The sequence below is a fragment of the Bos taurus genome, chromosome 3 (genome assembly GCF_002263795.3).
Source record: "Bos taurus isolate L1 Dominette 01449 registration number 42190680 breed Hereford chromosome 3, ARS-UCD2.0, whole genome shotgun sequence".
Lineage (NCBI taxonomy): Eukaryota > Metazoa > Chordata > Mammalia > Artiodactyla > Bovidae > Bos > Bos taurus.
The window spans coordinates 21,378,443-21,396,157 of NC_037330.1; the positions used below are offsets into that span (position 1 = coordinate 21,378,443).

The 17,715-nt window shown below is 43.3% G+C and overlaps 1 protein-coding gene across 1 annotated transcript; it reads left to right on the forward strand.

The window, feature by feature from the left end:
* Window positions 1-5,268: 5,268 nt before the first annotated feature.
* On the forward strand, window positions 5,269-9,430 carry TXNIP (thioredoxin interacting protein). The gene is made up of 8 exons (NM_001101875.2): window positions 5,269-5,765; window positions 6,257-6,329; window positions 6,447-6,594; window positions 6,803-6,905; window positions 7,039-7,295; window positions 7,400-7,556; window positions 7,669-7,820; window positions 7,954-9,430. The coding sequence occupies exons 1-8, from the start codon at window positions 5,516-5,518 to the stop codon at window positions 7,987-7,989; spliced, it is 1,176 nt and encodes a 391-aa protein (NP_001095345.2). The 5' UTR covers window positions 5,269-5,515; the 3' UTR covers window positions 7,990-9,430.
* Window positions 9,431-17,715: the final 8,285 nt, after the last annotated feature.

A 17,715-nucleotide genomic window follows, 5' to 3' on the forward strand; every position in this document is an offset into this window, starting at 1 on the left:
TAAGAAGTGAATTTGAGCACAGGGGGAAGATTATGAATTCCATACTAGACAAGTTGAGTTTGAGATGCCAACTAGAACTTTCAAGACAGGCTAGAGGTTTCCATGAATGATGTACAGATGGGCAAACTGAAGAGAAAATCCTGAAGACAGAAAAGGAGAGAGCCAAGCAGAAAAGCTTTCAGTGGGACAGAGAAAAAAGGAACTGCTGACAAGGGAGAAAAGGATAAAGCCCAAAAGAACATTTAAATTTACAAAGATGGCAGTTTTCAAATTATATAGAAGTCAAGGGGAATATGGCCTAAAAAATCACCCTGGTTTCCTCTGGAAACTTAAAGAAAACCATTTCAGGGACAGAAGAAGCCAGGCTACAAAGGGACAAATTTAGCCAACAGATAAAGCTGGTATAAGTTACTCTCTTAAGAAATTTGACAGTAAACGAAAGAAAACACGGGTGATAGCACGAAAAGGGAAAAAATTCTTTTATATCATAAGGCTACCTTAAGAAATATCTTAAAGGTGTATGCAGTAGTTTTGAACAAATTAATTCACCTCCTCTCTCCATCTTTCCCTGAAGTTGGACAACTCTCAGATCTTCATTCCTTCCTCAACATGGTAGAAAAATAGAGACACCAATAAACAGAAAATATGGACTTCAAGACGAGATGGTTTCTTTTTTTTTAAATGGCTGTTCTGGGTCTTCTAAACTGCTGGGGCTTATCTTTAGTCGAGGCAGGTTGGGGCTACTTGCTAGTTGCAGTGCTCAGACTTCTTACTGGAGTGGCTTCTTTTGTTGCAGAATACAGACTTCAGTAGTTGCTGCTCCTGGGCTCTAGCACACAGGCTCAACAGTGGCCCACAGGCTTAGTTGCTGAAAAGCATGTGGGATCTTCTCAGATCAGGGATCAAACTCATGTCTATAGCATTGGCAGGCTGATTCTTTCCCACTGAACCACCAGGGAAGCCCCAAGATGAGTGTTTTTTAAATTGAGGTATGACTGACATACAACACTATATTAGTTTCAAGTGTACAATCTAATGATTGACATTTAGATATGTTGCAAAATGATCACCACAATAAGCCTAGTTAACATCTGTCATGATATATAATTACAGGATTTTTTTCTCGTGATGAGAACTTTTAAGATCTACTCTCTTAGCAACTTTCACATAGGCAATATAGTATTATTAACTATAATCACCATGCTGTGCATTACATCTCTATGACATTTATTTTATGACTGTTAAGTTTATACCTTTTGACTCCCTTCACCCATTTCACCTACTCCCTACCCCAGGCAACCAGCAATCTGTTCAAATGAAGTTTTTTTTTTTTTTTAATAATTAAAATTAAACTGAGAAACAAGAATCTTCAGAAAACAAACTAGAGACAGGACTCTAGATTAAGTATTAAGAATCCTGACTTTGGAGAGTGGCTCCACCAGTTACTAGCTATACATCCTAGAGCAAGTCTGCTGCTGCTGCTAAGTCACTTCAGTCGTGTCCAACTCTGTGTGACCCCATAGACGGCAGCCCACCAGGCTCCCCTGTCGCTGGAATTCTCCAGGCAAGAACACTGGAGTGGGTTGCCATTTCCTTCTCCAAGAGCAAGTCTACTTAACTAAAATAAGGAAGTATCTCTCTTAAAAAAAAAAAAATGACTGGTAGAGTCCCCTTAATATTTTATGGAAGTACCTCTCTTTAAAAAAAAAATGACTGGTAGAGTCCCCTTTAACTTTAATATTTTATGAGTCTTATCCTAAACCCTTTACAGTGAAGATCAAACAAGAACCAATGTGTTAAAGCACTGAGAAGCAGGACAACACATTAGAAAGAGTACCTAGTTAATTTATTTATTTTGGCCGCACCAGACTCAAGGCATCTTAGTCCCTGACCAGAGTCTAAACCCACACCCCCTGCAGTGGAAGAAGGGAGACTTAATGGCTGGGCTGCCAAGGAAGTCCCCAAGAGTACCTACTTTCGATCAGACAGACCTGGGTTCAAGATTTTGCTCTACTTACAAATCGGTGACTGCATGCAAATTACTCAACCCTCTGAGCCTGACTTAACCCTGAGTCACAGAGTTATTGTGAGAATTAAATGAAATAATCTAACCTTAAATCCTTCTAGAACAAGGTGACGATGAATCTATAAATAAAATATTACTGAGATAATTATGTAAATGATCTGGTCTCTTACAGGTGCTCAGTGACTTGGAGGAATACCTAAAGTTGATCAGCCTCAAATGCCACACTCTCTTTTAAACCTTTATTTGTCTCTAAATTAATATTCCCTACAGGAAAATAGGAAGGATAAGAGTAAAAGGGAAATTTTCAGAGTGGAAATGAAAGTAGTGATTAAAAGGACAAAAAAGGGGGTCTTTAGAGTCCTAAATGTTTATCAGAGCATAAATTAACGAAAAGAGAAATGCAACCAGCTCCTTGTATTTGATTGGAACTGAGAGTAGAGGGCACTTCTCTCACTAGAAGCTTTGGCTTTGTTCAACCACCTCCTGTAAAGCAAACAACAATCACCGCTTGGTTTCCTATTGATACTGGGATTGAAGAGGGTGGGGAAGGAACAGGTAAGATGATCTAATCTGCAAAACTCTTGGATTTAGCCCTCCTTTGCTGTTCCTTACTGGACCTGCTGTTTTCCTCCCTTGCACCCCACAAATGTTTGTACTCTGTTTTCAGGACAGAAGTTTGTAAACTTTTTTTCTTCTTTGGCACAGGAACTGAGAAAAAGAATCAGAAGGCACGTTTTTATCAGAATACCAGGTTATAAGGTGAAAGGTTGTAAACAACTCTGTCCAGGACAACTCCATTTCAGAACATGTCTTGGCTACAGGCCTGGTAGGCAGCAACTGCCAAAGTGAAATCGGTTTCTGGCATTTAAGGGAACCTAGGCACAACACAGCGCAAACAAGTGGTCTGCACCAAGTTTTGCAAAACGGGAAAGAAGAAACTGGAGCCCAAGAGAGGGACTTAAAGCAAAAGAGAATGGTATTAAGATTTTTTTTAAAAAAGCAAGTCAGTACTCCATAGCTGTGCCCAAGTAAATACTGGCATTTCCCTTTCTCTAAGATGTTCCAAATATATACCACTCTGGTCTGTCACACTCACCTCTCCTCCCCTCCTGCCCCTCAACATTTATGCAGTTACACATCACACACTGTTTTATAATATTGTCATTATGTATGTATTTATTTGTCAACATTTTGGTGTTTCATATTTACATACACTTCCATATCTATCAACCTAAAAACTCTCTCAGAAGTTATAATTAAACATTTTAAAATTACTTTAGTGAGAGTCTCACCTTTCCTACTCTACTTACTTCAACCAATATTGTCGACCAGCTAAAAACAACTCAGGCCTTATTGGTTAACTTTCTTAAACAGGGTGCCGCCTCAAACCCACACACCCTAAGGATCAACATGTTCTGTTCCCCTTTTTGTTCTGGGGGTTGGTCCTGTGGGTGTGTGTTTTCCAGTAGTCTTGATGCCTGATTCTTGAGCTTGCTTAGTAGTGCAGTTGGGTTGTAACTTGTTAGCCTTAGGGTGTCAACCCAGTTAGGGTGTGCAAGAGCAAGTAAGAAGGATCCTTCACAGCAGTGAATAGCCATCTTCTTGCTAAGAGGGTAGGATCTCTAAATATTCTAATGCTTCTTGTTTACTTCCCCATCTCAATCTTGGGAACACTGTCTTCCTCTTTCTAGCACAAGAAATGAGGTAATAATCTCCTGATTCTCCAACCCATGGGGAGGAACTCAGAAATCAAAGAAAAGGGAGAAGAATTCCTGTATCTGTGCACACAAGTCTTTCTTACTGCATCTCTGAAAAATTTCTCAGGAGTCAGCTCCTAAGGCACCTCACGGCCAGCTAGGGAAAAACCCATCTGACAGAGAGCCAAATAACACAGGATGAAGAGTCAGGGTTTCTTTTAGCTTGAACATACAGTGTGCTAACGATCCTTCTGTCTTTTCTTCCCTTTCTTACCTATTTCTAAACAGTTTAGGGGGAAAAACTTTTCAAAGACTGCAGAATGGTTCCTTCAAACAGAAACACGGCCATCTTTCCCTGACACTTTCCCTCTGACGAATGACAACTTTCCTTTTAACTAACTTGAAGGCTGTGAGGAGTGTGGGCAGCAGATTTAGAGGTGTACCTCGATTTAGTAAGTTGGAAAGGGGACGAAGACGAGAGAGTTAAAATAACTCAGGGAAGAGATGACTAGAGTGAAGCTTTTTTTTTTTTTTTTAATTACTTTCCTGGAGAAGCAGGGAGTGAGATACTCAGAGCCCAAAGAACACACTTTAACGAAGAGATAATGAGGTAACTGGGAGAACATAAAGTGTTCCCTAACTCTGCAGATCAGGGACTGAAGAGATGACGGGATAAGCGGCAGGATGTGGACACGCCCGTACTGTACCGGTCCAGAGAACAGAGAGAACCGAGTAGAGGACGCAGGGGCAGAGGCACACGGACCGGAACCCCGGGCCTCCAGCTCAGGGGCCTAGAAAGGGAGTGGGGGATGGCCAATCAGTCCCACATATTCGCTTTGCTGTGGCCGCTGAAGAGTGGTTAAAATTTTGTGACAAGTTCTCTTTTCCTTCCCACACAGCCGGGATTTTTTTATGGGGGGAGCGGGGAGGAGGAGGGGGTTGTTTGTTGATTTTTGAGAGATGCGGGGCAAGAGAAGGACAAAGAGGATCTTCCTCAACAGTAACGACTGCACTCCCTGTCCTCCGCCCCATCCTAAAGTATTCTTGGAGCTCTGGGATTGTTTTTCACACGACTTGCGATTTGTGAGCCGGGAATAAACAGTCGCCTCTAAATTAATTACATTGGCTGAGGTTAGGCACGAAATTCCATCATAAGCACATTTTCTTTTTACCTCAAAATATAGCTCCCACTCCAAAAGCATCCGCACCCGCCCTTCTAAGACCACTGGCCTCGCATAGATTTTGGGGTCAGCGAAGCAGTCCTTGCTTGAGCACATGGGAAGCCGCCCCATAGCCCCTCCGCCCCCTCCTCCCAGCCCAGCAGCGATGCACAACAACCATTTTCCCCGCCAGGAGCACACTGTGTCCACGCGCTGCTGCGACCTCGCTGATTGGTAGGGCTCCTGGTAAACAAGGAGCGGGCAGCCAATGGGAGAGCTGTGCACGAGGGGAGCACGAGCCTCCAGGCCAGCGCTCGCGTGGACCTGCCTGCCGGGCTACTATATAAAGCAGTTTCCGGCTCTCAGTTGCAAACTATCGTTTCGTCTTCTGAGGTGGAACGCTTTAAGCCTGCCCGCCGAGAGCCGGAGCTTTCCTCCAGCTGTTAGAAAGAAAGAGCTTATTTTTCTCTTGCAATCTTTTGATATAACTCGCGACTTACATTTTTGGGTGGACGTGTTTTCGAAAATTTAGTAGAGAATTGAGAAGTGAAAAAGTTTTAACTTACAGCAAAGGGTCCTTTGAGAGTTTTGTTTTGTCCTCATTTTTAACTGTTAAGCAAATCCAGCCCAACATGGTGATGTTCAAGAAGATTAAGTCTTTCGAGGTAGTCTTTAACGACCCCGAAAAGGTGTACGGCAGTGGGGAGAAGGTGGCTGGCCGGGTGATAGTGGAAGTGTGTGAAGTCACTCGAGTCAAAGCTGTCAGGATCCTGGCTTGCGGAGTGGCCAAAGTCCTGTGGATGCAGGGATCCCAGCAGTGCAAGCAGACGTTGGACTACTTACGCTACGAAGACACGCTTCTCCTGGACGACCAACCAGCTGGTAAGTGACCCAACTGTTTGCTGGAGGTTGAAAGCGGATTCAAGAAGAGAATTGATACGGATAAAGCCCACACTGTAGATCCTAAGTTGCTCGGGTTGTGGGGTTTGAATTTTGTGTGGCTTCTTTTATCTTTTTTACCTTTAACTTGCAAACCCCCACCCCACCCCCAAAAAAGGGTGATTTGTGCAACTTCTCAGGGTGCTGTGTTCTGCGGGTGATCCTGAGGAATGTTGACTTAGTTATTGAAAGGTTTTTATGTCTTAATAAATTGCTTGTTCTTTGCTTGCTTCTTGTTTGAGATGTTGATAGGTTGAGCCTTTCAGCACTGCAGGGCTTTGCAACTTTTTGCTCAGCGAATGCATCAGTATCTCATTTAAGAACATAAGGGGTTCTGCATTACTCTTGCACGCTGCCCAAGAATTCCTTATTGCACAGATGGATTTTAAGTGTAACAAGAGACCTAGAAGCTTCTCCTTTTTCTCTCCCTTCAGGTGAGAATGAGATGGTGATCTTGAGACCTGGAAACAAATATGAATACAAGTTCGGCTTTGAGCTTCCTCAGGGGTAGGTTATGAATTAAATGCATCTGTGATCTTATCTGTCTGTAAAAATCTTCCCCTCTTTTGATCAGTTACTCTTCTTGGAGAGCATTTTTAAATTGTTTCCTTTTTCTTGATAAAGGCCTCTGGGAACATCTTTCAAAGGAAAATATGGGTGTGTGGACTACTGGGTGAAGGCTTTTCTTGATCGTCCCAGCCAGCCAACTCAAGAGACAAAGAAAAACTTTGAAGTGATGGATCTAGTGGATGTCAATACTCCTGATTTACTGGTGAGATTCATTTTAAGAGTTTATTCTTCTGGGTTTCAGAGATAAGTAGTTAGGTTTTTAGGGCATTAAAGTGAAGCCTGTCAGGGAATCAAGTCCTTAAGTCATCAAGGTGGGAGAGAAAACCACCTACTTTAAGCAGTGGAAAGAGAAGCAGAGAAAGGATCTCTAGAGATTCTTAAAACGTCTTTTTCCACTTCATTCTACATAGGAACCTGTGTCAGCTAAAAAGGAGAAGAAAGTTTCCTGCATGTTCATACCTGATGGGCGGGTGTCTGTCTCTGCACGAATTGACAGAAAAGGATTCTGTGAAGGTAAAAATGTAGTGCTTAAAATGAGAGACTCTTAAAACAGGAACTGTGGGTTTGGGAGTAAGGGCAGGAGCCAGGAACAGGTTAAAAGTCATGGACTGCACTGAGCATCAGTTTTCATCTTTCTCATTGCCAGGTGATGAGATTAACATCCATGCTGATTTTGAAAATACGTGTTCCCGCATCGTGATCCCCAAAGCTGCCATTGTAGCCCGCCACACTTATCTTGCCAATGGCCAAACCAAGGTGCTGACGCAGAAGTTGTCATCAGTCAGAGGCAATCATATTATCTCCGGAACCTGTGCATCATGGCGTGGCAAGAGCCTTCGGGTGCAGAAAATCAGGCCTTCTATCTTGGGCTGCAATATCCTGCGAGTTGAATACTCCTTACTGGTGAGTGGATGGGTGGGGTTGGAGAGAGAAATTGTTCATTTGTCAAATCGATAGTGGTGTTTCTCCAGGTTTCTAGCCTAACAAACTGATGTCTTCCTTTCTAGATCTACGTTAGCGTCCCTGGCTCCAAGAAAGTCATTCTCGACCTGCCCCTGGTTATTGGCAGCAGGTCAGGCCTCAGCAGCCGGACGTCCAGCATGGCCAGCCAAACCAGCTCTGAGATGAGCTGGGTAGACCTTAACATCCCAGATACCCTAGAAGGTGAGCCAGACACCTGATATTTTTTTCCCCTCTGGCCTGGGTGGGTTTGTAAAATTGTGGTTAGGCTTTTCTTGGCTGGGCTTCTTATTGTCTCCATGCTTTATCTCTCTAGCTCCTCCTTGCTATATGGATAGCATTGCTGAAGATCACCGGTTGGAGAGCCCCACTACTCCTCTGCTAGAGGACACAGATGGTTCTCAAGACAGCCCTATTTTTATGTATGCTCCTGAGTTCAGGTTCATGCCACCACCTACTTATTCTGAGGTGAGAATTGTCATTTACCACTACATTTGTCCTAAGCCTTTTATAGGAAGTTAACTTCTCAGGATTTCCAGACTGGATTGTTGTGTTTTTTCTTATGCAAGCTAAAATACTCTTTTTCTTTTCTTCCTCCCAGGTTGATCCCTCCGTCCTGAACAACAATGTGCAGTGAGCATGTGGAAGAAAAGAAGCAGTTGTACCTACCTGTTTCTCTTCATCTCTCTTCCTGGACTCTTTAATTTTTTAGAGACTCAACAGTCTCCACAGTGGGGTACAGGTCCACCCCAGCCTCTTGACTCTCCAGTGTGGGAGGTGATCAGCAGGCAATCTCCTGGGCCTTAAAGGGTGCGCACTCGTCCTCAGCCAGCGAGATGATGTGATACAGAGTTTTTTGCTAGATGGGTTTAAAAACACGTTAGAAAAAAAACTAAGGCCCATCCCATTTTCTTGAATCTCTTTGAAAATTGAGGCATTTTCAGTAGTTTTGAGTAAGGGGTAGAAATGGCATCCTGGAATGGTGTTCCCACGGTTGAATGGAGGGGATTATATAATAGAGATATTGTTATAACAATAGATCTTGAACCTCTGCCATGTGGAGGAGAGCCAATTTAGCAAACTAAGAAAGTGAAAAGAAAAAATGGTCATGGCCAAAACTTTGGGAAAAGGATGTTCTTAAAATCATTGTTCCCCATTGTTTGTACACTTACAGAAAAAGAAAAGCCCTCCAGAATTGATTGGGTTTGGACTTTTGAGCAAGCTTCCCATTCGAATTAAAGGGGAGGAGCTCTTAAGTTTCATTGTTCAGAAAGTAGTTTTAATCAGTCATAAGGCAGTAGTAACTGGGCCCCACCAGAGGTCTTAAAAGCCATTTTTAGAGCTTGTTGCACTGTGTTCTCCTGTTGGCAAACATTTTTATGTGGGAGAATTTTTTTTTTTCATGTGACTCCTTGGAATTGATTCTGAGGCGATGTCCTTAGCACTTTAGTTTGTGTCAAATTTGGGTTTTCCTTTCTCAGATGTAAGCTAAAACTGGTCTACTATGTCTCTAGGGGTAAGCACAATGACAGGGAAAAAAAAGTGTTACTGCTTTTGAGACTTTGTCGCAGTGTACGGAATTCTGCAGTTCTGACACTGATTACGTAAGGGTTGCTGCTATCAGCCTTGCCCACTGTGACTTCTCCAAACCCAAGGAGGAACCCTAGATAAAATGCCCCAACACTGTGATGAGAGCATCCAGATGTTGCCATGAGAAACCGGAAGGCAGATCTTCACAGAAGCCCCAAGGGCTCACTCCTGCCCAGTGTTAGGAGACAGGGTTGTTGACAGCTCCTGTCTCACTGCAGCCTCTAGCACTTGGTCAGTCACTCTCCGCCTTAGCACTTTGTTCACTGTCCTGTGTCAGAGCTCTGAGCTCGCTCTACCCTTTTCTGAAAAAGTATGTGGGCTGAAGGTGGTTTCATTTTTTGTTTTTTAATTGTATATCTTTTTGTATGAGAAAAACTATATTTTGTACTTAACCAGATATATTTTTCACCCCAGCTGGGGTTATTCTTTGTAAAAAAAAAAAAAAAAAGAAATAAAATAAAAATAAAGTTTTTTTAATGGCAAAAAAATGTTTCTCTTCTTGTCTGTAAGATAAATTGAAGTTATTAGAAAGAAAATGTGCCTAAAGGAGCTTTCCCCCTTACTTCACAATTCAGATTGTTGAAAACCCTATAGAGAAACCATTTCTTACTGATCCTAAAGACTGTAGTCAGAATGGGGGTTCGGAGGGTGAGGAGGGAAGGAATTTGAGCTACGCTGTCTTTTGTCCAATTCTGGGGTCTTCTGGTGGTCTGACCTAGTTTTCTACATCTTTAGTTAATCATTACTAAATTTCTTCAACTTTGGAGTATATAAAGCTTTTTTTGTTTGTTTGTTTAATGAGCTCCTGAAATAGAAATGAATTTTGTAAGGGCATTTGGGAGGAAAGTGTTATGGTACTTTTATTTCTTATTTTGGTTTCATCATAGTTTCTTGGAAGTAAAAACGTGGTTTATATGTAGGAAGACATAATACAGGACTAAAGAATTTTTACAATTATAAATATCAAGTTTTTTGAAGACAGCTACCATTTTTTTTTAATCTCTGCAGCTCCTAGAACAATTCCTATCCAGGCACATGATCATAACTCAGTAAATGTTTGCTGAACATTCAAATCCACCTTCCTCTTTAGGGTATGCTTTACAGTTCCCGTTACTTCTTTGTAGAGTAATAACATTGATACCACAACTCCACCTCTAATTGAAATTATTATTATTCCTAAAGGAGTGACTTACAGTGATAAACCCCGAGATGGCAGAGGTTAACATACTTTCTGATTTCTGTTACATTTAAACTTCTGCAGACAAATCTAGTCTTAGCCTTTATTAGGAGAGGGGGGTTGGCTTTTCTGTGGATCTCCACATAGTAATTCCCAACTTCAGACTCCTAAAAGTTAATTAAAAATGAAAGTGTTAGTTCAGTTGTGTCTGACTCTTACGACCCCATGGGCTGTAGCCCACCAGGGTCCTCTGTCTGGAATTCTCCAGGCAAGAATACTGGAGTGGGTATCCCTTCCTGACCCAGGGATCAAACCTGGGCTCTGCATTGCAGGCAGATTCTTTACTGTCTGAGCCAACAGGGTTCATAAAATCAATGTAAATTGAATAGAAAGTGGGATTGAAAAGATTCTTTTCCAGTTCAGTCTTTGTGTCTAGCTTTCATTCTCAGTAGTTCTTTTGCGCCTCCTGTTTTTTCTTTATCAAGGCAACAGGTTCTAGCTCTGTTGCCATGGTGACTGTCACCTTCACTCTCACCTTTGCCTCCTCCATTTCTTACCTGTTCACGAATTTAGGGCCTCCTCCCTCTTTCAAATCTGTGACCAGATTTGAAACCAGGTCAAAGTTGATGGAAAAGTTTTTCTGGAGCTTGTTTTCCAGGGACTGGAAGGGTGGGGCAAGGACAAGAGCTGGCCAGAGGGCAGGACAAAAAGAAGGGGAGACCGTGGAGCACACAACTCTGGTTGTTTGTGTACACAGCCGGGCTACTGGAGTGTGATACAAGAAGGGGATGGAGAGGGTAGATAACTTACAGCCAAGGTCTGATAGAGACTTGAGCCTTGAAGGGCCAGAACATATGCATCCCCTCCTGATAGCATAATAGCTCAAATCCAACACAGTCCAACAGAACTTCTATAATGATGGAAAGGTGGTACATTTGTACTAATACAGTAGGCATTATTCACACATGACAAGTGAGCTCTGAAATGTGTGGCTGCTTTTACTGACAAACTGAGTTTTTATTTTTGTTTGTTTTAAATTTAGTTAGCTCCATGTGACTAGTGACTGGCACAGAAAAATCTGAGGAAGGAAGGAAGCAGCTATAGCTGTTCACCCAGAGGAAATACATCCCTCCCTTAAAGCACAAAAGTCTCTACTGGACTTCCTTTTGACTTTGATACACAACTCCTACCTCACCTCAGGATATCTGCATATGGGCTCACTTAAGTAGTCTTCCTTGGGTCCTAGCCAGCTATTTCTCCATTTAAGTGGGTGGATATTTTGGGTCTTCCTTTCCCATACTCTTCTCATATGTCTATTAATTTTTAAGGAACTATAACCTACACATATACCCATTAAAGGAGATCCAGTTCTTAGTATCATTTATTCATCAGGTCTAATCTGGTATAGGAAGCTTTAAAAGAAGACAGAAAGAAAACTATCTAAAGAGAGAAAATAGCTAGAGAAAGTAAAATTAGTAAGAAAAGAACTGATACTTCTACAATCAGGATCCTGGACCATCTTGATAACTCTGAACAGACTGGAAAAAACAAAGATATAATTTGGGAGGGAAAGTATGGAGAAGATCTGACCAAGCACCTGGTCAATAAAAAAAAAAAAAAGAGCTAAAGGTTATGAGGTGGGCTGAAGAAGTGACTTTTGCCCAGTTTTTCCACTACTATATAGACCTTTTCCTAGAATTCCTTCCATGGACTATCTCTAGGTGACAGAATTCGTAAGATGGATAAGGAAAATGTTTTGCCGACCCTCCAGTGGCCCAGCCCTTGTCTCAAGCGTCCTGAACTCAGTAGTTCTAGAGTGAAAAAAAAACAAAGCAACTTTTCTCCCAGTCTCTATTCTGTCTCTATATCCACTTCCATTTCCTAAGCTGAAAAACTCCCTCTCAGAGATATCTACAGATCCAGGGCTGTGGTCCTGGCCCAATAGGTGAGTCTATAGCCTAGAAGAAGTTCAAGATTAGCCTTCTTATACTATTAAGGAGAAATAGTATAGTGTGGTAATTAAGCACATGTACCCTGGAGTCAAGCTATATAAATTCAAATCCTACTTCCAAGACTTAACAGACTGTATGACCTTGCAATTTGTTTAACCTGTGCTACAGTTTATCTGTAAAATGGAAAAGAATAACAGTACCTACCTTAGAAGATTGCTGTAAGGATTTTAAAAACCTATGGGAAGTGTTTCAACAATGGCAAACAAGTGCTTTTTTAAAATTTTAAATATTTATTTATTTTTGGCTGTGCTGGGTCTTCATTCTTCCCATGGACTTTCTCTAATTGCCGAGAGCAGGACCTACTCTCTAGCTCTGGTGCCGGGCTTCTCATTGTGGTGGCTTCTCTTGTTGCAGAGCATGAACTTTAGGCGCACGGGCTTCCATAGTTTCAGCTTGTGGGCTCTAGAGTTAGGGTTCAGTGGTTGTGGCAAACAGGCTTAGTTGCCCTAAGGAAGATGTGGAATCTTCCTGCACCAGAGATCAAACCTGTGTCCCCTGCATTGGCAGGTGGATTCCTATCCACTGTACTACCAGGAAAGTCTGGAAACAAGTGCTCATTTTCTAAGATATCGCGAAGGCATATTCACCACCACCACCTTGATTAGCTCAGTCCCAGGCATGTCCCCAGAACTGTCTTCCTCTGACCTGTCATAAATAACCATTCTATCTGTTCCTCTGAATTCCCTTCCTGTGTTGGGGGAACAAAGGAGTCTGAGAAGAGGTCGGGGTACAGAAGCTGACTCCACCTTAGTTAATTCTGTGGTGGGAGAAAGGTGGCCCATTACTGGGACTCCCGACCACCGGGCCAGGACAGGCCCTCTGCACAGCCCCATGGTATAGTTCTTTCGTACTCCTGCGTGCTTCACAGGCCTCTGGAGTAACTCTGTTACTCCACCTTCTGGAAATAAGTTAATTGAGCTCTCAACTTTTCAGTACTGTGGGGTTGCCAGAGTCGGAAACGACTCAGTAACTAAACAACAACAAACTTTTCAGTACACAATTTCAGGGGAAAGATTCCCACCATTTGAAGTGATAAACTGAGAAACAGAGAGTGATGGATATACAGTGTGACACTACAAAGAACTCTCAAGACTCCTCATCTGAAGGTATTGCATTTCATTTGATTTATTTCCCTAAGGTAAATGCATGACTGAGTAGCACAAAAACCAGTGGAGGTGAGCTCCACTGATGAAGCCCAATTTAGCCAATTTAGGCTATTCCTGTCTTGTCTTGACACTTCCCTTGGTGTGACCCTGCTGTGTCCCCTAGGGAGCCTGTTATGTAAGGAGAAAAGAATGGACAGGCTCTGAAGGCTGGGGTTTTTCTGACTACCAATTGGTTGGTCATCTTCAGGTAATAGAGTGATGGGAGGAGGAAGAGGAGAGGCAGAACATGGGGATGTAACTGTGAAACCCACAAGCTTTGAGCCCTGAGATGTCACTCAGGGTCCATTCTTATTCCTTGTTGAGTGATGGAGCTGCTTACCACCTCTCCAAGTCAATCAAACAGTCAGTAAACAAGTTCTTGGAAATGTCTGGCTGGGTACCCAGCTCAGATATTTTTAACCTCTTGGATAGATGGACAGAGGAAGGATTTCAGTTGCTAGGAGGAGAGGTGGGGTTCAGGACTGTGAGAACTGTGTTTCCCTTGTATGGTTCTGTGGCTAGACCCCTCCCTCTCTAGCCCACCTGTCTATATTCCAACTTCCTCCTTCGCCTATCCAGGCTCACAGTTTCCTTCCTTCCTTCGTCTCCTGTTCTCCCGTTTCTGTTTCATCTTTCATCTTCCAGCTCTGAGGAATCTTTGATTTCTGTTTCAGATCCCAATATGTTTTTAGCTCCATATCCCTGAAGATCAGGAAAGGTGGTTGGGTGGTAACCAAAGGCTCCTTGGCTTTTGCTGGAGAAAATGTTGCCTGCCACTGGGTACCCAAAGGCTTCTCTTTAGTTCTACTTCCCGAGCTGTCCTGTAGGAGAGCTCCATTCTCTCCTGCAGCCTCATGAACCATACTGCCCCCAGCTCTTGGGGACAGAATTGGAGGTCTTGGAAGGCCAAGTCTGGGCCACACATACCTTTGGAAAGTAGGAGAAATGTTGGTAGAGGTCAGAGGCAGCAAACCATGGGCCCATGGGTGGAATCAGCTTGCAAGCATTTAGACATTTCTTCAGTTTCTTCTTAAATATCAATATTTGAATTAGTAGTAAACATTAAACACCCTGGAGGAGGGCATGGCAACCCACTCCAGTATTCTTGCCTGGAGAATCCCCATGGACAGAGGAGCCTGGCGGGCTACAGTTCAAGGGGTCACAAAGAGATGGGACACAACTGAGCGACTAAGTACAGCAAAAACATTAAACAATCAGATGTCAGTAAAATCTACTGTCTGGCTCCCCCTAAAAAGTAACCATCTTTGGTAACACTGAGACCACATTCCTTGATGGCATCAACCCGCTAGAGCTAAAAAAGTTAGGCAGACTCATATTTACCAGTTCTCGCCATCCCCTATTGCATTCCACTCACCTGCTTCACTTCTTTATACCCTCGTCTGGTGTTAAGGTTTGTCTTAGGTTGTTACCTCTGGTCTAAGTAGGGCTTCTCTAGTATTTCCTCTGAAGGACCCCTAAGATTACAGAGACTGAATTTCCCCCCTGCCCCCAGGGTTCCAGAACCATCCAAAGTAACCTGTCCCAAGCCAGAAATGTCTTTGAAGTATCTGTTTTATGTTTAAAAACTACAAGTTTTGATTTATACGGCATAATATATTTGTGTAGTTTTAGTATAAGAATAGTGTATCTTCCCCCACCAAATCTTAAAAGTAAAATTGACATTCTGGAAGATGTGCCATGTGTAGTCTGAGGCTCCAAGTATATTCACCATATCACCCATTGGTAAACTAATTTCAGTAGCACGATGCTAAAGACAAGAGGCAAAAAGAGACATGGAAAGAAAGACGTGGTTAGAGAGTCAGAAAAGGAAAGGGATCTGAAAGACAATGAGTTGGAGGGATAAGTTGCTTTCTGGCTCTTAGCCACCCCTCCTGACCTAGCCCAGCCCAGCTCCTGAGAAGTTTGTAGACATCCCTGATAGCTCTGGACAGGTGTAGAGTGGTGGCTCAGGGTGAAAACCTAGTGTCAAAACAGGGGCCAAGCATGGGAGAGCTGAGGGGCCAAGACCAGCCAAGTATGGTCAGACAGGAAACATTGTCCAGGGGCCAAGGAAGAGGCTTGCAGACAGGAAGTGGAGGGCTGAGAAAAGGACTGGTCAGCATTTGTCCTTTCTCTCACTGAGCCCATCTTTGTTTCACATCCTCTTACCACCCTTGCCCAAGAAAAAATGAGGCAAAGAGTTACCTTGACCTCCTTAGAGGTAGGAATTTCTTCTCCAGAATGGCTGTTTCTCTGGCCATAGAAGAATATAAGGAGGATGAGCACTAGGACTCCTTTCCCCGTCCACACGGGATGTCATCTATTCTCTCCAAGACAGGAAATATCCCAGATCTGTGTCCCTGACTCAGCTTAGTTTGTTTCCTCCACTCCTTTGGTGGCAAAGACAGGTCTAACCTCCCTCCTATTCTAGCACTATTAATGCTGTTGTTGTTGTGGTTTAGTCGTTAAGTCATGTCCAGCTCTTTGCAAACCCATAGACTGTAGCCCGCTAGGCTCCTCTGTCCATGGGATTTCCCATGTAAGAACACTGGAGTGGCTTGCCATTTCCTTCTCCAGGGGATCTTCTAGACCCAGGGATTGAACTCACGTCTCCTGTGTTAGCAGTCAGATTCGGTACTTCGGAGCCACCAAGGAAGTCCACTATTAATGCTACCCTGAGTGTAACAGAGATGTTAGAGACACAATTTGGATATTTTTCCTTGTCCATTTTATACTAAGGGAAAAGGAATTACAGGGTGGAGAAGATTCAAGGAGAGGCAGGGGTCCAAGTTTTGGGAACCCCTAGTCCACAACTGAGAATCCCAGGAGGAGGAGAAGTTTGAGAATGGACAACAGTCCCAGAGTCAGAGGTCACTGGGGCACACCACCCCCTGCATTGGTCAGGACTGGGTTGAGGAATCCCTGGATTCCTTTCCCAAAAGTCTTGGTGCCTAGGCTGCTCACACTTAGCCTCTCAGGTCCTACAGTTAGGATTGGATCACTCTCTTTCCACTGACTCCCATTAGAGTTGCAGAGGGAACCTCCTTTCCCTCCAGAATACAAAACGGCAAATTAAGTCCTATTGGGGATAAGGCAAAGTCCTTTTTGAGGTGATTCTAAGAAACTAGAACTTCTTATTTCCAGCTTTCTAGTCCCAAATGACCTTGGGGAAAAAGTAAGTCTCAGTAGGGGAAAGGTCAGTGAAGAAGAGGTCACCACTGTTCTGTCAGGATTAGCTAAACGAGTTATTTCTGTTTAGCTCATTTCTCCTCTTTATCCTCTGGCCAGACATACTACGTGAAGGGGATAGAGGAGACCTGCCCCATAGGCCCCTTCCTCAGTCAGAAATTCCCTAGGAGTCTCCTTGAGTCCTGGCTTGCTGGTTGTGACCTTGAACCCTTCTTCCTTGCTAGTTAATGGAATTGCTGATCCTCTGGCTATTTGGGCTGAAGCAGTTTCGTAGAAAGGACTGCTAGATGCCTGAGGTATCTTTAGCATGTCCAGCTGAAAATGAGGTGGGGAAACCCAGCGGATGGAATGAGTTCAGCAAAAGTTGGACACATCTTCACCTTTGTTCTCAGGAACATTTATGTGGATTCTTGCAGTGGATCAACAACGACTTGAAAGATTCCTTGTGGATGTCTAAATTCTGCTTCATACATGAAGAATTTGAGACTCATAGACTGGATATGACTTCCCCAAGGGCACAAAGCTATGAAATGGAGAAACTAGGACCACAAATCAGTGCTTTGCCCAGTTGAAACAGCAGCTTTCCCCCTTGGCTTAGTTCTTAAACTAGCCTACGCCTACAAGCCACCCTTCCTTCCTTTCAAAGTTCAACAGCAATAAAAATGAATTGAGGGGACTTCCCTGGCGGGCCAGTGGTTAAGACTTCTCCTTCCATTGTGGGGGTGGCTGCTGGGCTTGATCCCTGGTCGGGGAGCTAAGATCTCAGATGCCTGGTGGCCAAAAAATAAAACAGAAGCTATATTGTAACAAATTCAATACAGACTTTTAAAAAATGGTCCATATTAAAAAAAAAGTCTTTAAAAAATGAATTGAGGAAAATATGTGTCTTTTTCTCACCAAACCATGGGTGTTCTGGGCATCCAATATTTGAGCCTCTAATTTTCTTCAGTTTCCACTCCCTATCTTCTAAACTGCATGTTGCATCTCCCATTCAGCACTCCTTCAAATCACCTGAGTCCCTGAGCCTAAACCTGCAGACCCCGATCTCAAGCTTCCAGCCCAAGGTGGGAGGGGAACAATAGGCTATGGCATATAGGGTGGGGAAGGATACGATTCTTGCCCAAGAATCTACCCTGCCTGCGGCCTACGTCATGGGCATGGGAATAATCTGTTCAACACAAGCAAATACATAATACAGGGCTGAGCAAGAACAGTGTGGGGTCTCTCTAAGTGTTTGTAAGCAATGTCTT

Bases quoted from the DNA above. Each gene is read 5' to 3' on its own strand.
- TXNIP (NM_001101875.2), top strand. From the start codon at position 5,516: ATGGTGATGTTCAAGAAGATTAAGTCTTTCGAGGTAGTCTTTAACGAC. The intron at 6,330-6,446 runs GTAGGTTATGAA...TTCTTGATAAAG, and splicing joins GGCTTTGAGCTTCCTCAGGG to GCCTCTGGGAACATCTTTCA. The intron at 6,595-6,802 runs GTGAGATTCATT...CATTCTACATAG, and splicing joins TCAATACTCCTGATTTACTG to GAACCTGTGTCAGCTAAAAA.